General features: G+C 39.1%; 1 protein-coding gene across 1 annotated transcript in view; it reads left to right on the forward strand.

The window, feature by feature from the left end:
- The window catches only part of F8 (coagulation factor VIII), a 122,386-nt gene that overhangs the window by 62,849 nt on the left and 39,161 nt on the right, over positions 1-20,376 (forward strand). The window contains exons 14-18 of the mRNA XM_089903927.1: positions 1,109-4,202; positions 9,854-10,007; positions 18,983-19,195; positions 19,478-19,706; positions 19,897-20,079. Of these exons, the coding sequence (XP_089760053.1) occupies positions 1,109-4,202; positions 9,854-10,007; positions 18,983-19,195; positions 19,478-19,706; positions 19,897-20,079 (3,873 nt within the window). The remainder of the gene's footprint in view (positions 1-1,108; positions 4,203-9,853; positions 10,008-18,982; positions 19,196-19,477; positions 19,707-19,896; positions 20,080-20,376) is intronic.

Genomic DNA, 20,376 nt, shown 5'->3' on the forward strand with positions numbered 1-20,376 from the left:
AGGCCCTTCTCAGAGTATGGCGGATGTCATTCTAGACCTGTTTATGGAGTTTCATTTCCCCTTTTCTCACCCAGTTACTGTCTTCCTCAGGAAAAGGAAGTACTAGATTTATCTAAGTTATAACAGTGGAATTTTTAAAGTGAAAAACCTTATTTAAATTACTCATTTCAGCTCCAGTCCTGGTCTACTCTGACCCAACATGGTTTTATACCATCAAAAATATGCTTTAAATATCATGAAATTGGGTTTTTGTATCCCATGTCTTCGTATTTCTTAATATACTCCTTTATTTTGGTAGAAGACATTCTCTAATCACTTCCTGAGAATGGCTGAATTAGAGGTAGATATTCTGAATCCTTGTATATTAGAAAATCTCTTTATTCTCATTTCCCATTCGAGTGATTATCTGGCTGCACATAGATTGCAGTGTGCATTAATTCCAGAATGTTTGACCACAGGAACCTTTTCCATGGGCATCCCATTGTCTCATAGGGCTCTGTGGAAATATACTTTGAGAAAAGTTTTCTCTTTGAGGAAAAGCTGTATTCAGTTAAGATTTTGCTTGCAAATATTGTGGCTTGATGAGACTGTTCAGGTACCTGATGGATAGCTTAGTAAAGGTGTATTTGTTTTCATTTATGTTTATGCATATACTTTACCACCATGAAATTCTTTTACTCAGATAATCCTGTTCATAGTAGAAATTAATATTGCTAGAACTGTGGTGGGATTTTATGTTATTTGTATCCTAAACCTAAGTCCTGCTCCCTTGTCACCAAAGAGTTCTGTGTGACTAGTAAGACTCTCCACTATTGTGTATAATTACATTTCTCCATTTTTATCCATATATATATATATTCATTTTAAATCACAGCCCTTTCTTGTGGTCACAAACAGATATACCACAACAGCAGCAATGCAAAACCACTTTTACTACCATTGTTGTACTACTGTTCCATGTGTCAGGGACTTAACCTAACAACCTGCAATATAATGGTACTGAGTAGTATTTTTTCATTTATCTGGGAATAGAAGAGAACCTCTAACACAGATCTTGCTTGGGACCTGGGTTATGAGTAACCAGAGTCTTATTCTTCCTCATCTCCAGGTCTGTGGGTTCTGGGGTGCCACAACTCAGACTTTCGGAACAGAGGCATGACAGCCTTACTGAAGGTTTATAGTTGTGACAGGAACACTGGTGATTATTATGAGGACACATATGAAGATATTCCAACCTTCTTGCTGAATGAAAACAATGTCATTGAACCCAGAAGCTTCTCCCAGAATTCAAGGCACCCTAGCACTAGGCAAATGCAATTCAAAGCCACCACAACTCCAGAGAATGATGTAGAGAAGACTGACCCTCAGTTTGGAGAGAGAATGCAGCTGCTTAAAGAACAAAGTGTCTCCTCTAGTGATTTGTTGGTGCTCTTGGGACAGAATCCTACTCCACATGGATTATCCTTATCTGATCTCCAAGAAGCCAGAAATAAGGCTAATGATCATTTACCTAGAGCAGTAGAAAGAAACAAGCACCCGTCTGAAGTGGTACATCTCACACCAGAGCTCCATCACAGTGGGAAAAGAGTATCTACGCCTGAGCCAGAGCTGCCGTTAAGATTGAATGAGAATTTGGGGACAACTATAACAGTAGAGTTGAAGAAACTTGATTTTAAAATTTCTAGTTCATCGAACAACCTAATGACTCCACCAACAATTCCATCAGACAAGTTGTCAGCAGGTACTGAAAAGACAGGTTCCTTAGGACCCCCAAATATGCCAGTTAATTTTAGTAGTCAATTAGGTGCCATTGTATTTGGCAAAAATTCATCTCACTTTATTGGGTCTGGTGTACCTTTGGGCTTGAGTAAAGAAGATAATGATTCCAAGTCATTAGAAGCAGTTTTAACAAATAGTCAAGAAAGTTCACTGGGAGAAAATGTATTATCAGTGGAGAGTGATAGGTTATTTAAAGAGGAAAGAGTTCGTGGACCTGCTTCATTGACCAAAGATGATGCTTTATTTCAAGTTAATATCTCTTTAGTAAAGACAAACAAGGCACCAGTTAACTCAACAACTAATACAAAGACTCACATTGATGACCCAGCATTATTAATTGAGAATAGTACATCAGCTTGGCAAGATATTATGTTAGAAAGTAATACTGAGTTTCAAGAAGTAACTTCCTTAATTCATAATGAAATGTTTATGGACAAAAATACTACAGCTTTGGGACTAAATCATGTGTCAAATAAAACTACTTCGTCAAAAAATATGGAAATGGTCCACCAAAACAAAGAAGGCTCTGTGCCACTAGATGCGGAATATCCAGATACATCGTTCTTCAAGACTCTGTTCTTGCCAGATTCAACAAATTGGATAAAAAGGACCCATGGCAAGAACTCCCTAAGTTCTGGGCAAAGGCCCAATCCAAAGCAATTAACATCTTCGGGATCAGAAAAATCTGTGAAAGATCAGAATTTCTTGTCAGAGAAGAATAAGGTGGTAGTAGGAGAGGATGAATTTAGCAAGGGCACAGGTCTTAAAGCGATGATTTTTCCAAATAGCAAGAACGTATTTCTTACTAACTTGGCTAATGTCCAAGAAAATGATACACAGAATCAAGAAAAAAAGTCTCAGGAAGCGATAGAAAGGAAAGAAAAATTAATCCAAGAGAATGTAGTTTTGCCTCAGGTGTATACAGTGACTGGAACTAAGAATTTTCTGAAGAACCTTTTTTCACTAAGCACTAAGCAAAATGTAGAAGGTTTAGATGAGGAGACATATTCTCCAGTACTTCAAGACACCAGGTCATTGAATGGCTCAGCAAAAAGAGCAGGGATTCACATGGCCCATTTCTCAAAAATAACGGAGGAAGCAAACTTGGAAGACTTGGGAAATCAAACAAAGAAAATGCTAGATAAATATCCAAGCACCACAAAGATGTCTCCTATTCCAAGTCAGCAGAAGGCTATACCTCAACGTGATAAGCGGGATTTGAAGCAATTCAGACTCCCACTGGAAGAAATAAAGTTTGAAAGGGGGGTAATTTTGAATGACACCTCAACTCAGTGGTCCAAAAACATGAAATATTTGACCCAGGGCACCGTCACACAGATAGAGTACAACAGGAAGGAGAAAAGGGCCATTATTCAGTCATTCTTATCAGATTGTTCTATGAGGAGTCATGACATTCAAACAAATGGCTCTGCATTACCCATTGCACAGGTATCAGTATTCCCATCAATTAGACCTACAGATGTGACCAAGATTCCATCCCAAGACAACTCTTCTCATCCTCCAGCATCCGCCTGTAGTTATAGCTTTGTGGAAAGGAGTTCTGGGGTCCAAGAAAGCAGTCATTTCTTACAAGGAGCCAAGAGAAATAACCTTTCTTTAGCCTTCCTAACCTTGGAAGTGATTGGAGGTCAAAGAAATATCAGCGCCCTAGGGAAACGGGCCACAAACTTACTCATGTACAAGAAACTTGAGAACACTGTTCTCTTGAAACCAGGATTGCCTGAAGCATCTGGCAAAGTTGTTCATCAGGAAGACTTTTTCCATACAAAAACTAGCAATGGTTCTCCTGCCCACCTGGATCTCAGGGAAGAGATATTCCTTCAGAAAACACAGGGACTTGTTAAATTGAATAAAGTAAATAGACCTGGAAAAGTGCCCTTTCTGAAATGGGCAACAGAAAGCTCTGAAAATACTCCCCCCAAGCTGCTGGGTCCCCTTGCTTGGGATAACCAATATGCTACCCTGATACCAAGAGAAGATAAATCCCTAGAGAAGTCACAAAAACACAGAGCTTTTAAGACAAAAGACATCATTTTGCCCCTGGACCCTTGTGAAAACAATCATTCAATAGCAGCAATAAATGAAGTACAAGATAAGACCCAAAGAGAAGCCACCTGGGTAAAGCAAGGAGGGGCTGGAAGGTTGTGGTCTCAAAATCCACCAGTCTTGAAACGCCATCAAAGGGAAATAACCCTTACTACTTTTCAGCCAGAGGAAGACAAAATTGACTATGATGATACTTTCTCACTTGATACGAAGAGAGAAGATTTTGACATTTATGATGAGGGTGAAAATCAGGACCCCCGCAGCTTTCAAAAGAGAACGCGACACTATTTTATTGCTGCAGTGGAGCGGCTCTGGGATTATGGGATGAATAGATCCCCCCATGCACTAAGAAACAGGTATGGGTACATTGATTATTCCTTTGTCCTACTGTTGTGACCTTTGATTTTACCAGGTGCTGAAACAATAGGAAAGGCACAACCAGCAGTGAGACTCCAAAGACTGAGGAAACTGAGAACCAGATGGCAAAGTCTAGATGAAGCTGAGGAGCAAATGGGAGATTAGGTGATGACACTAACAGTGAGAGTTACGGGATGGTAAACCCAGATGGCATGAAACTCACTCTGGTGGGATGGTGAAGAAGAGGCGTCTACAAAAGGGTAGGGGGGTCAAAAGAGCCATGGGGAGCAGGAAGAAAGTCAGCCTCACCTATCAGCCCTATGAGCTGCAGGGTAAGGTTTAGTCTCCTGAGAGAGCCCTGATAGAGGCAGGAGGAAGCAGTGAAGTGTGTGGTAAAGAGATTGAGGATGCAGGGAAAGTTGTTTTCCATAGTACTGGGGATCCAGAGGGCAAAGTGGGAGGATTTGATTGTTAGGGGAGCAGAGGGAGGTTGGGCAGGGGAGAGAAAGCACAGAGACATTTGGAAGATAAACATAAGGAGAGTCAATCAGTCAACCAATATTTATTGAGCACCTATTATATGCCAGACACTTGCATAGACACTGGAGTGCAGCAAAGTAGGAGCCTACATTCTACTTGGGAGAGCAAGGGACAATAAATTAGTAGAAAACTAAATAGGGGAATCTTGGTGCCGTTCAAAAGGTAGACTTGAATAATATGGTAGAGTGACGGGGGTGTTACTTTAGCTGTAATGGTCAGAGAAATTCTCTTTGTGGAGTTGAGACCTAAATGATGATAAGAGGTCAGCTAACAGAGGTCTGAGAGAAGACATTTCCGGCAGAGGGGACAGGAAATGCAAAGGCCCTGAGAATGAAACAAGTTTAGCATGTTTGAGGAACAAAAAAGGACCAACATGAATGTAGTACAGTAAGGAAGTGTGTGCAGGGGTAGGGAGATGAGTTGGCAGAGATGAGTAGTGGTCAGATAATATAGGACCTAGAGGAAGGGTAGATGCTATCCCTCTTCATTAGTCATTGTCACTTCCCAGCCTTGCTTTCTACCTCAAATGAGCCCTTATTGCTGCACAGCAACCGTAGAATATTTCCTGCTCTCCTGGACCTCTATCTTACATTTTCTGCTTTTTCCCTAAGTCTCCAACACGTTTTGCCCATTCTCCAACACCCCTTCTCACTCCTAGCTGATGCTTTGCACTGAACTCCACAGACTTCCAACACCACATTTACTGACATCTGTACCAATATACTGTCCAGTTTTGCACTCGATCCCATTCTTTCTCCCTTCATAAAAAACGTTGCTTCAGCAAGTCCCTTGTTCTCTCTTACATCATCAGTTTCTCACTCTCCACCGGATTAGTCTCACCAGCATCGATCAAGCTATTGATTAGAACAGGGTAGTGGTGGTGAAAATCAAAAGGAATGTAAGGATGTTGATTATAATTTAAAGATAAGCAGAGAGGGCTTGCTGTTAGATTGAGTATGGAGAGGAATGGTGAGAGAAGACTCAAAGAAGATTTTCGGGTTTTGTCCTGAGCAACTAGGTGGATGATAGTGACATTTAATGAGATGTGGAAGGCTTGAAGCAGAACAGATTTATTTGAGGAAACACTCAAGGGTCTGTTTTGTACATATTTAATTTGAGATGCCTATTAGAGATCCAAGTTGAGTTTTTTAAAAATTTCTTTTAATTTTTTTTGGCTGCATTGGGTCTTAGTTGCAGCACGCGGGATCTTCATTGAGGCATGCAGGATCTTTTCATTGCAGCGCATGGGCTCTTCGTTGTGGCGTGCGGGCTTCTCTCTAGTTGTGGCATGCTGGCTCCAGGGCACGTGGGCTCTGTAGTTTGTGGCACATGGGGTCTCTAGTTGAGGCTTGCGAGCTCAGTAGTTGTGGCACATGGGCTTAGTTGCCCCATGGCATGTGGGATCTTAGTTCCCCGACCAGGGATCAAACCCATGTCCCCTGCATTGGAAGGTGGATTCTTTACCACTGGACCACCAGGGAAGTCCCCAAGTTGAGATGTTGAGTAGGCAGTTAGATATATGAGTCTGGAATCCAAGGAAGAAGTCTGTGCTAAAGATATAAATTTAGGAGTTATGAGCTTATTAATAGCATTCAAATAAGACTTGATGGGATGATATGGGAGTAAAAGTAGATGTAAACCGTGCCCACTTTATGCTAGGTCCCCAAAGGGCTACATCCTCAAAGTAATGGTAAACCAGTTAACTTGCACTTCATTGACTTACAGCCCAGTTTTTTGTCATCTGTGTTGTCCATGAAATCTCTATTCTTGATCAAAATTTAAGCATGTCTTGGATTGGCAGTGCCTGCAGACATCTGGCTGAAGAATACATAAAACCTCTCTAGTATAAGAAACCAACATTCTAGGCCTCAAGTTATTTTCACAAATATTCCAGATACAACTTCTAGCACACAAAGATACTGGGTATGAAATAAAACAAGAAAAATAAGCAAGAAACCACAACTAAGGAGTCCACATGCCGCAACTAAGGAGCCGGCGAACTGCAACTAAGACCCAGTGCAACCAAATAAATAAATAAATATTTTTTAAAAATCTAAGTACTCAGTTAAGTAGAAAGGAAACTTTAAAGCAAGAGGTTTGTAGAGATAAGGAGGAAATGTTATAATAATAAAACAGTCAATTCAATAGGCAGCCATACATTCCTAAATTACTATGAACCTAATAATATAGTTTTAAAATACATAAAGCAAAACTTGACAGACTTAAATAGAGAAATAGATAAATTCTCAATCATTATCATCACTTCTATTCAATACTGTACTGAACACTCAAGCAGTAAACACATATAAAAGGTATAAAGGTTGAAAAGAAAGAAATAAAACTGTCCTTGAGTACGGATGATATGATTTTATACATATAAAAAATGTTTACAAATAAGTGATTAGAATTAACTAGGAAGGTTAGCAGGTTTGTAGAATTGAAAATCAATATACAAAATCTATTATATATCGATATAGTAGCAGCAGACAGGTAGAAAATGAAATTAAAAGAACATGTCATTTACAATGGAATGAAATAGTAACAAGTACGTAGAAATAAGTATGACAAAAATTTGTCAAGACCTCTATGGAAAAACCTATGGAAATTTATTGGGAAACTTTAAAGAAGACCTAAGTAGATGCCAAGATATACCATGTACATGTACTGGAAAATACGATATTATGAAAATGTAAACTATCCCCAAACCGATCTATAGATTCGGCACAACCTATGTGAAAATCTCAACAAGTATTTTCTCTTGCAGAACTCAACAAGCCTGATTTTAAAGTTACTAAGAAAATGCAAAGCACCAAGAATAGCCAAGACCCTCTTGAGGAAAAGGAACAAGATAGGAGGAATTGCTGTATAACATATTGAGACTTATTTTAAAGCTATAGTAATGTGATAATTGGCTTAGGAGTAAACAAATAGGTCAGTGAAAGAGAACAGAAAATCCAAAACTAGAGTCACACATTTATAGGCATTTGATTTATGGAAAAGGTGTCACAGAAGAGCAGTTTTCAATAAATGTGCTGAAATTTTTTGATATCCATATGGAAATACATTAAACTGGATCCCTAACTCACACTATACACAAAAATCCACTAACAGTGGGTTACAAGTCTAAACATAAATATAAAACCTTAAATCTCTTAGAAAGAAAAAAAGTAAAAGAATATCTTAATAACTTCAGGGTAGGAAAAGAAAGAGAATTGATATCAAGATACAAAAAGCACTAACCATGAAGAATTTTTAAATAAATTTCACTACATTAAAATTATGACTTTATGCTCATCCAAAGATAACAAAAAGAGAATGAAAAAATAGCCACAGAAGGGAAGATGTTTGCAGCACAAAAGGCCAACGAAGACTTATATCAAGAATATATAGAGGGGCTTCCCTGGTGCTGCAGTGGTTGAGAGTCCGCCTGCCGATGCAGGGGACACGGGTTCGTGCCCTGGTCTGGGAAGATCCCACATGCCGCGGAGCGGCTAGGCCCGTGAGCCATGGCCGCTGAGCCTGCATGTCCGGAGCCTGTGCTCCGCAATGGGAGAGGCCACAACAGTGAGAGGCCCGCGTACCGCAAAAAATTAAAAAAAAAAAGAATATATAGAGTACTCCTTTGAATCAATAAGAAAAAAAGGCTGACTATCCAATAGAAAAATTGGTACAAAAAAGAAGAAAACAAACTTGGATAGGCAATTCCACAAGAGGAAATCCAAATGGCTACTACCCATAAGAAGTTAACCTCATTATTAATCAGGGAAATGCAAAATAAAACCACAGAGACACTGCTATGCAACCAGTAGAATGGCCAAAAATGTAAAAACACAGTCAATGTCAAGTGTTTGTGAAGATTTGGAGCAAATGGAACTCTCATACATTGCTGATGAAAATGGAAAATGGTGCAGTTCCACTCCTAGATATGTGCCCAGAAGAAATTCATACGAAGGTTCATAGCAGGACTATGTATAAGCACCAAAAATTACTCAAATGCACATGATTGCGTTATATTCACACAATGGAATACTATACAACAATAGGAATGAACAAACTATAGCTACACACAACAACATAGACGAATCACAACCATGATGCTGAGTAAAAAAATCACAAACAAAAGAATGTATGCGGTATGGTTCCATTTGCATACTTCAAAAATAGGCAAAACTAAGCTATATTCTTTAGGTATGTATACATAAGTGGTACAGTTATGAACAAAATCAAATAAATAGTTATAAACATCAGAATGGGGGTTACACTTAGTGGGAAGGGAGAGGATGTGATTGAAAAGGCAGATAACAGTGAGTCTTCTGGGCTGCTGGCAAAGTTCTTGATCTTAGTGGTGGTTGCATTTTTTGTATCAAAAGCATTTATGTTTTATGCACTTTATTGTATAGTTTTAGTTCACAGTTTTAACAGAATTTTTAAAAAGCAAAGAAAAGTGGTCCAAGGACTGAACACTGAGGCTCTCATTATTTAGAGTATGTTTATAAACCCTACATCCATTCAACGTTCAACACCTACTATTTGAGCACCTACTATGTGGCAGGCACTTATTCCAGCTGCTGGGAGTACAACAGTGGACAAAACAGACAAATCCCCCTGCTTTCATGGATCTTATATACTAGAGAAGCCTGGAGAGAGTATGTCAAGGAGGATGGAGTGGTTAACTATGCAAAATGTTGCTTAGATGTTGAGTAAGATGAGGACATAAAATTGACTATTGGCTTTGATAAGCCACTTGCATGATTTTGTTACCACCTAAATATAGATGATCTTCATCTAGACCTCTTTTGTGAACTGCCAGTCTCCATGTATTTCCCAATATAATTCCCATAGATACCCCATGTGTCCAAAACTGTATACAGCAACCTACCCTTCTAGGGTTCTCCATCTCAGTGAACTGCATCACCATCCATCCATTTGCCCAAATCAGAAACCGGGAGGTTATATCTAATTCCTCTTTCTCCCTCCCTTCTCCATTACATTTCCAATTCATCATCAATTCTACCAAATGTATCTCAAATACAGGGAACACAACAATGTGAGGCATTTCTACCCACCTGGTCCATGAGGATATTGCTTTTCCTCTGCTTTTTTTCTCCAGAGCTGAGAATGGAGGTGTCCCTCAGTTCAAAAAGGTGGTATTTGAGGAATATGCTGATGGCTCCTTTACTCAGCCCTTATACCGCGGAGAACTAAATGAACATTTGGGACTCTTGGGACCATATATAAGAGCAGAAGTCGAAGACAACATCATGGTAAGTTGAGGACAATAAAATTACAAGAAAATTAATCCCGTGTGTGTGTTTTAGATTTCTGATTCTAAAAATAATGGCCATAAAAAAGAATGAAATAATGCCATTTGTAGCAACATGGATGGACCTAGACATTGTCATACTGAGTGAAGTCAGACAGAGAAAGAGAAATATCATAAGATATTGCTTATATATGGAATCTTTAAAAAGGGTACAAATGAATTTATTTACAAAACAAATAGAGTCACAGTTGTAGAAAACAAAACTTATGGTTACCAAGGGGGAAGGAGGGAGGGAGGGATACATTGGGAAATCAGGATTGACATATACACACTACTATATATAAAATAGATAACTAGTAAGAACCTGCTGTATAGCACGGGGAACTCCACTCAATACTCTGTAATGACCTATATGGGAAAAGAATCTAAAAAAGAGTGGATAGGGCTTCCCTGGTGGCGCAGTGGTTGAGAGTCCGCCTGCTGATGCAGGGCACATGGGTTCGTGCCCCGGTATGGGAAGATCCCACATGCCGCGGAGCGGCTGGGCCCGTGAGCCATGGCCACTGAGCCTGCGCGTCGGGAGCCTGTACTCCGCAACGGGAGAGGCCACAACAGTGAGAGGCCCGCGTACTGAAAAAAAAAAAAAAAGAGTGGATACATGTATATGTATAACTGATTCACTTTGCTGTACACCTGAAATGAACACAACATTGTAAATCAACTATACTCCAATAATTTTTTTAAATAAAAATAATGTATTCTCACTTTTGAAAAAGTTTAAAGTATAGAAAATAAGGAAGTTGAAAAATAATACCATAATTATCATTTTGCTGTCTGTTCTTATGTTTTTCCTATGTATTCTCTTTATGTATTCAAAATTACACAATGGATCATCCTTCTTTTTTAAATAAATATGTCATAAACATTTCTTATGTCATTAAAAACACTTCCTACATATATTTTTTATTATTATTATTATTTTTTTTTTTTTGCGGTACACGGACCTCTCGCTGTTATGGCCTCTCCCGATGCGGAGTACAGGCTCCGGACGCGCAGGCTCAGCGGCCATGGCTCACGGGCCCAGCCGCTCCGCAGCATGTGGGATCTTCCCGGACCGGGGCACGAACCCGTGTCCCCTGCATCGGCAGGCAGACTCTCAACCACTGCGCCACCAGGGAAGCCCCCTACATATATATTTTTTAACATCTTTATTGGAGTATAATTGCTTTACAATGGTGTGTTAGTTTCTGCTTTACAACAGAATGAATCAGTTATATATATACATATGTTCCCATATCTCTTCCCTCTTGCATCTCCCTCCCTCCCACCCTCCCTATGCCACCCCTCCAGGCGGTCACAAAGCACCGAGCTGATCTCCCTGTGCTATGCAACTGCTTCCCACTAGCTATCTACCTTACGTTTGGTAATGTATATATGTCCATGCCTCTCTCTTGCTTTATCACAGCTTACCCTTCCCCCTCCCCATATCCTCAAGTCCATTCTTTAGTAGGTCTGTGTCTTTATTCCTGTCTTACCCCTAGGTTCTTCATGACATTTTTTTTCTTAAATTCCATATATATGTGTTAGCATACGGTATTTGTCTCTCTCTTTCTGACTTACTTCACTCTGTATGACAGACTCTAGGTCTATCCACCTCATTACAAATAGCTCAATTTCATTTCTTTTTATAGCTGACTAATATTCCATTGTATATATGTGCCACATCTTCTTTATCCATTCATCCGATGATGGACACTTAGGTTGTTTCTATCTCTGGGCTATTGTAAATAGAGCTGCAATGAACATTTTGGTACATGACTCTTTTAGAATTATGGTTTTCTCAGGGTATATGCCCAGTAGTGGGATTGCTGGGTCATATGGTAGTTCTATTTGTAGTTTTTTAAGGAACCTCCATACTGTTCTCCATAGTGGCTGTATCAATTTACATTCCCACCAGCAGTGCAAGAGGGTTCTCTTTTCTCCACACCCTCTCCAGCATTTATTGTTTCTAGAATTTTTGATGATGGCCATTCTGACTGGTGTGAGATGATATCTCATTGTAGTTTTGATTTGCATTTCTCTAATGATTAGTGATGTTGAGCATTCTTTCATGTGTTTGCTGGCAGTCTGTATATCTTCTTTGGAGAAATGTCTATTTAGGTCTTCTGCCCATTTTTGGATTGGGTTGTTTGTTTTTTTGTTATTAAGCTGCATGAGCTGCTTATAAATTTTGGAGATTAATCCTTTGTCAGTTGCTTCATTTGCAAATATTTTCTCCCATTCTGAGGGTTGTCTTTTGGTCTTGTTTATGGTTTCCTTTGCTGTGCAAAAGCTTTGAAGTTTCATTAGGTCCCATTTGTTTATTTTTGTTTTTATTTCCATTTCTCTAGGAGGTGGGTCAGAAAGGATATTGCTGTGATTTATGTCATAGAGTATTCTGCCTATATTTTCCTCTAAGATTTTGATAGTTTCTGGCCTTACATTTAGGTCTTTAATCCATTTTGAGCTTATTTTTGTGTATGGTGTTAGGGAGTGATCTAATCTCATACTTTTACATGTACCTGTCCAGTTTTCCCAGCACCACTTATTGAAGAGGCTGTCCTTTCCCCACTATATATTCCTGCCTCCTTTATCAAAGATAAGGTGACCATATGTGCGTGGGTTTATCTCTGGGCTTCCTATCCTGTTCCATTGATCTATCTTTCTGTTTTTGTGCCAGTACCATACTGTCTTGATTACTGTAGCTTTGTAGTATAGTCTGAAGTCAGGGAGTATGATTCCTCCAGCTCTGTTTTTCTTTCTCAAGATTGCCTTGGCTATTTGGGGTCTTTTGTGTTTCCATACAAATTCTGAAATTTTTTGTTCTAGTTCTGTGAAAAATGCCATTGGTAGTTTGATAGGGATTGCACTGAATCTGTAGATTGCTTTGGGTAGTAGAGTCATTTTCACAATGTTGATTCTTCCAATCCAAGAACATGGTATATCTCTCCATCTATTTGTATCATCTTTAATTTCTTTCATCAGTGTCTTATAGTTTTCTGCATACAGGTCTTTTGTCTCCTTAGGTAGGTTTATTCCTAGATATTTTATTCTTTTTGTTGCAGTGGTAAATGGGAGTGTTTTCTTGATTTCACTTTCAGATTTTTCATCATTAGTGTATAGGAATGCCAGAGATTTCTGTGCATTAATTTTGTATCCTGCTACTTTATCAAATTCATTGATTAGATCTAGTAGTTTTCTGGTAGCATCTTTAGGATTCTCTATGTATAGTGTCATGTCATCTGCAAACAGTGACAGCTTTACTTCTTCTTTTCTGATTTGGATTCCTTTTATTTCCTTTTCTTCTCTGATTGCTGTGGCTAAAACTTCCAAAAATATGTTGAATAATAGTGGTGAGAGTGGGCAACCTTGTCTTGTTCCTGATCTTAGTGGAAATGCTTTCAGTTTTTCACCATCGAGGACGATGTTGGCTGTGGGTTTGTCATATACGGCTTTTATTACGTTGAGGAAAGTTCCCTCTATGCCTACTTTCTACAGCTTTTTTATCATAAATGGGTATTGAATTTTGTCGAAAGCTTTCTCTGCATCTATTGAGATGATCATATGGTTTTTCTCCTTCATTTTGTTAATATGGTGTGTCACGTTGATTGATTTGCGTATACTGAAGAATCCTTGCATTCCTGGAATAAACCCCACTTGATCATGGTGTATGCTCCTTTTAATGTGCTGTTCAATTCTGTTTGCTAGTATTTTGTTGAGGATTTTTGCATCTATGTTCATCAGTGATATTGGCCTGTAGTTTTCTTTCTTTGTGACATCTTTGTCTGGTTTTGGTATCAGGGTGATGGTAGCCTCGTAGAATGAGTTGGGGAGTGTTCCTCCCTCTGCTATATTTTGGAAGAGTTTGAGAAGGATAGGTGTTAGCTCTTCCCTAAATGTTTGATAGAATTTGCCTGTGAAGCCATCTGGTCCTGGGCTTTTGTTTGTTGGAAGATTTTTAATCACAGTTTCAATTTCAGTGCTTGTGATTGGTCTGTTCATATTTTCTATTTCTTCCTGATTCAGTCTTGGAAGGTTGTGCTTTTCTAAGAATTTGTCCATTTCTTCCAGGTTGTCCATTTTATTGGCATAGAGTTGCTTGTAGTAATCTCTCATGATCTTTTGTATTTCTGCAGTGTCAGTTGTTACTTCTCCTTTTTCATTTCTAATTCTGTTGATTTGAGTCTTCTCCCTTTTTTTCTTGATGAGTCTGGCTAATGGTTTATCAATTTTGTTTATCTTCTCAAAGAACCAGCTTTTAGTTTTATTGATCTTTGCTGTCGTTTCCTTCATTTCTTTTCCATTTATTTCTGATCTGATTTTTATGATTTCTTTCCTTCTGCTAACTTTGGGGTTTTTTTGTTCTTCTTTCTCTAATTGCTTTAGGTGCAAGGTTAGGTTGTTTATTCGAGATGTTTCCTGTTTCTTAAGGTAGGATTATATTGCTATAAACTTCCCTCTTAGAACTGCTTTTGCTGCATCCCATAGATTTTGGGTCGTTGTGTCTCCATTGTCATTTGTTTCTAGGTATTTTTTGATTTCTTCTTTGATTTCTTCAGTGATCACTTCGTTATTAAGTAGTGTATTGTTTAGCCTCCATGTGTTTGTATTTTTTACAGATCTTTTCCTGAAATTGATATCTAGTCTCATAGCATTGTGGTCGGAAAAGATACTTGATACAATTTCAATTTTCTTATATTTACCAAGGCTTGATTTGTGACCCAAGATATGATCTATCCTGGAGAATGTTCCATGAGCACTTGAGAAAAATGTGTGTTCTGTTGTTTTTGGATGGAATGTCCTATAAATATCAATTAAGTCCATCTTGTTTAATGTATCATTTAAAGCTTGTGTTTCCTTATTTATTTTCATTTTGGATGATCTTTCCATTGGTGAAAGTGGGGTGTTAAAGTCCCCTACTGTGAATGTGTTACTGTCGATTTCCCCTTTTATGGCTGTTAGTATTTGCCTTATGTATTGAGGTGCTCCTATGTTGGGTGCGTAAATATTTACAATTGTTATATCTTCTTCTTGGATCCCTTGATCATTATGTAGTGTCCTTCTTTGTCTCTTCTAATAGTCTTTATTTTTAAGCCTATTTTGTCTGATATGAGAATTGCTACTCCAGCTTTCTTTTGGTTTCCATTTGCATGAAATACCTTTTTCCATCCCCTTACTTTCAGTCTGTATGTGTCTCTAGGTCTGAAGTGGGTCTCTTGTAGACAACAAATATATGGGTCTTGTTTTTGTATCCATTCAGCCAGTCTGTGTCTTTTGGTGGGAGCATTTAATCCATTTACATTTAAGGTAATTATCGATATGTATGTTCTTATTCCCATTTTCTTAATTGTTTTGGGTTCGTTATTGTAGGTCTTTTCCTTCTCTTGTGTTTCTTGCCTAGAGAAGTTCCTTTAGCAGTTGTTGTAGAGCTGGTTTGGTGGTGCTGAACTCTCTCAGCTTTTGCTTGTCTGTAAAGGTTTTAATTTCTCCATCAAATCTGAATGAGATCCTTGCTGGGTAGAGTAATCTTGGTTGCAGGTTTTTCTCCTTCATCACTTTAAATATGTCCTGCCAGTCCCTTCTGGCTTGCAGAGTTTCTGCTGAAAGATCAGCTGTTAACCTTATGGGGATTCCCTTGTGTATTATTTGTTGTTTTTCCCTTGCTGCTTTTAATATGTTTTCTTTGTATTTAATTTCTGACAGTTTGATTAATATGTGTCTTGGCATATTTTTCCTTGGATTTATCCTGTATGGGACTCTCTGTGCTTCCTGGACTTGATTAACTATTTCCTTTCCCATATTAGGGAAGTTTTCAACTATAATCTCTTCAAATATTTTCTCAGTCCCTTTCTTTTTCTCGTCTTTTTCTGGAACCCCTATAATTCGAATGTTGGTGTGTTTAATGTTGTCCCGGAGGTCTCTGAGACTGTTCTCAGTTCTTTTCATTCTTTTTTCTTTATTCTGCTCTACAGTAGTTATTTCCACTATTTTATCTTCCAGGTCACTTATCCATTCTTCTGCCTCAGTTATTCTGCTATTGATCCCTTCTAGAGTATTTTTAATTTCATTTATTGTTGTTCATCGTTGCTTGTTTCATCTTTAGTTCTTCTAGGTCCTTGTTAAATGTTTCTTGCATTTTGTCTATTCTATTTCCAAGATTTTGGATCATCTTTACTATCATTATTCTGAATTCTTTTTCAGGTAGACTGCCTATTTCCTCTTCATTTGTTAGGTCTGGTGGGTTTTTACCTTGCTCCTTCATCTGCTGTGTGTTTTTCTGTCTTCTCATTTTGCTTGTCTTACTGTGTTTGGGGTCTCCTCTTTGCAGGCTGCAGGTTCGTAGTTCCCGTTGTTTTTGGTGTCTGTCCCCAGTGGCTAAGGTTGGTTCAGTGGGTTGTGTAGGCTTCCTGGTGGAGGGGACTAGTGCCTGTGTTCTGGTGGATGAGGTTGGATCTTGCCTTTCTGGTGGGCAGGTCCATGTCTGGTGGTGTGTTTTGGGGTGTCTGTGGACTTATTATGATTTTAGGCAGCCTCTCTGCTAATGGGTGGGGTTGTGTTCCTGTCTTGCTAGTTGTTTGGCATAGGATGTCCAGCACTGTAGCTTGCTGGTTGTTGAGTGAAGCTGGGTGCTGGTGTTGAGATGGAGATCTCTGGGAGATTTTCGCCATTTGATATTATGTGGGGCTGGGAGGTCTCTTGTGGACCAGTGTCCTGAAGTTGGCTCTCCCACCTCAGAGGCACAGCACTGACTGCTGACTGCAGCACCAAGAGCCTTTCATCCACACGGCTCAGAATAAAAGGGAGAAAAGTAGAAAGAAAGAATTAGTAGAAGCAGAAAGAAAGAAAGAAACAAAGGAGGGAGGGAGGGAGGGAGGAAGGAAGGAAGGAAGGAAGGAAGGAAGGAAGGAAGGAAAAGAAGAAAGAAAGAAGAGAAAGTAAAATAAAATAAAGTAAGATAAAATATAATAAAGTTATTAAAGTAAAAAAAATAATTATTAAGAGGAAAAAAAAAAACGGACGGATAGAACCCTAGGACAAATGGGGAAAGCAAAGCTATACAGACAAGATCTCACACAGAAGCATACACATACACACAAAAAGAGGAAAAGGGGAAAAAATCATAAATCTTGCTCTTATAGTCCACCTCCTCAATCGGATGATTTGTTGTCTATTCAGGTATTCCACAGATGCAGGTACATCAAGTTGATTGTGGAGATTTAATCCGCTGCTTCTGAGGCTCCTGGGAGAGATTTCCCTTTCTCTTCTTTGTTCGCACAGCTCCCAGGGGCTCAGCTTTGGATTTGGCCCCGCCTCTGCGTGTAGGTCGCTGGAGGGCGTCTGTTCTGCGCTCAGACAGTACGGGGTTAAAGGAGCAGCTGATTCGGGGACTCTGGCTCACTCAGGCCGGGGGGGAGGGAGGGGCGCGGAGTGCGGGGCGGGCCTGCGGCGGCAGAGGCCAGCGTGATGTTGCACCAGCCTGAGGCGTGCCGTGCGTTCTCCCGGGGGAGTTGTCCCTGGATCCCGGGACCCTGGCAGTGGCGAGCTGGACAGGCTCCCCGGAAGGGGGGTGTGGAGAGTGACCTGTGCTCACACAGAGGCTTCTTGGTGGCGGCAGCAGCAGCCTTAGCGTCTCCGGCCCGTCTCTGGGGTCCGCGCTGTTAGCCGCGGCTCGCACCTGTCTCTGGAGCTCCTTTAAGCGGCGCTCTGAATCCCTTCTCCTCGCGCACCAGGAAACAAAAACCCTACGTATATTTTTAAATGATGGAATATTAGTCCATTATATGATTTTTTGGTTTACTTAACCATCTACTCTGAACAACCTTTTAGATAGTTTCTTTTTTTTTTTTCACTATTTAAGTAATGCTGCAGCCACAACCCTTTTCCTAGGATAAAATTCCAGGAGTGCAATGTACATGAACATTTTAAGACTTTCTCTAATGAATTATCTATTAATGTTCTTTGCATAGTTGAAATTTTTGGAGGGAGTGCTTTTCTTGTTCATTTATATTACCTTGTATATTATAGATCATTGATATATTAATGATCATTGATCATTTTAGTGAATAATATTTTTCCAAGTTTGTTTTCTCTTAATTTTGTATATAATGGTTTTTAAAATAAAACAGGTTTGAAATTTTAGGTAGTAACCCATAAATCTTTCCTTTATGACACTTTCATAGCTTTTTTGTTTATTAAAATCCTTCCCTATACAGAGATTTTTTTTCTTAAAATCACCTATACTTTTTTCAACTTTCTTTTACAGTTTAATTTCTTAACATTTAATTTTTTAATCCATTAATAATTGCTGTAGACTAGAATTTGTTTTTGGTGTGTGTGAGCCAAAGATCAAGGTAGTTTTATTTTTTCCAGAAACAGTCATCCATTGTCCCAATTGATTGTTTACATGAAGGATATAGGAGGATCTAAAATTATGGGCTTGTGAGTGAATTTTTTTCTGACTTCAATTTTATTTTACTTTCCATATGTCGCATGAAAATGTATAATTTTTTTAATTTGAAAAACAAGTCTTCTTTAAATATCATAAGTATTCATCCTGGCATTTGTCATGAAGAACCTTAATTTAAGAGTATCAGTTCCTGGAGTTAGGGTCTCTTAAAACCCCTGTGGTGATATTTTCCCTTTTACTTTGGAATTGCTTTTAAGTATTTAGAAATTTTCTCCTTTGCAACTTTGAGTTCATCCCATAAAGATTTTGGAATTCGAAAATGTCTCAGTTTCTTTTGTAGATCTTTAGGTTTGGGTTCTAACAACATCCATACTCTGTACTATTTCCTCCAGCTATTAAAAACCTGGATAAAACCCCCCCAAATTGGCATTGCTATTAGGGATATAAACCCTAACCTAAGAACTTTACAAGATCTTAAAACATAACACTTGCTTTTTTTATTTCTTTTCTTTTTTTTTCTTGCTCTGCAGGTAACATTTAAAAACCAGGCATCTCGTCCCTACTCCTTCTATTCTAGCCTTATTTCTTATGAGGAAGATCAGAGGCAAGGAGCAGAACCTAGAAAAAAGTTTGTCAAGCCTAATGAAACCAAAACTTACTTCTGGAAAGTGCAGCATCATATGGCACCAACTAAAGATGAGTTTGACTGCAAAGCCTGGGCTTATTTTTCTGATGTTGATCTGGTAAGCAGGTCTATGTTGTGCTGGCCTCTTTCTGGTTTAAAAGAAAGAGTCTTTGTGTTATGTTTGAAGTTTGGTATTTATCCTAAGCATAATGGGAAGCTTTAAATAGGGGAGGTGTCATCATATTTATGGCTTAGACATATCGCTCTGGAATCTACTAAAGAGGAAGAAATTGTACTGTGGGAAGATGGGGAGTGGGTTGGAGTGGCATAAAAGTTGATGAGAAATCCACTCTGGTTCATGGGTGAGAGAACTTTTGCTCATAGGACTGGTGTCTTTCAGGAAAAAGATGTGCACTCAGGCTTGATTGGACCCCTTCTGATCTGCCGCACAAACACTCTGAGCGCTGCCCATGGGAGACAAGTGACAGTGCAGGAATTTGCTCTGTTTTTCACTATTTTTGATGAGACCAAGAGCTGGTACTTCACTGAAAACATGGAAAGGAACTGCAGGGCTCCCTGCAACATCCAGATGGAGGACCCCACTTTTAGAGAAAAGTATCGCTTCCATGGTAATATATTCCACACCCAAATATTACTCGCTGTGAAATGAACCTTGAGCCTGAGGTTTCGACATTGTATGATTTGAGACTATATGTATGGGAGTGGAATCCTCATAGGGATCAATATTTTTTGACTGGAGTGGAGGGAAAGACACTTATACAATAGATTTTAACAGCTTTCTCTGTGTTCTTTCTCCAGCAATCAATGGCTATGTGATGGATACACTACCTGGTTTAGCAATGGCTCAGGATCAAAAGATCCGATGGTATCTGCTCAGCATGGGCAGCAATGAAAATATCCATTCTATTCATTTCAGTGGACATGTGTTCACTGTACGGAAAAAGGAGGAGTATAAAATGGCAGTCCACAACCTCTACCCGGGTACGAGCCACTTTGTGCTCTTTCTTCAACTTACTGTGCTTGCTGAAAACCTACTTTAAAGGTCTGTGCCCTGGGGGTATGTCCAGTGAACAAAGCAGACCAACTCCCTGCTCTCGGGTAGCTTACTTTTTCAAGTAACTTTACCCTACAGAGAGATAATAAATAAATTAGCAAGTGAACATGATAATTTCAGATACAGATAATGTGCTATAAAGGAAATAGAACAGAATAAATGGATAATTGATGTCACAGCACTTTCCTAGGAAAAAGGGATTTTTCTACCACCTCAAATCCCAC

The sequence above is a fragment of the Delphinapterus leucas genome, chromosome X, assembly GCF_059928025.1.
Source record: "Delphinapterus leucas isolate spDelLeu-1000000601 "Yukka" chromosome X, BTC_Dleu_Yukka2, whole genome shotgun sequence".
In the NCBI taxonomy this organism is placed as follows: domain Eukaryota; kingdom Metazoa; phylum Chordata; class Mammalia; order Artiodactyla; family Monodontidae; genus Delphinapterus; species Delphinapterus leucas.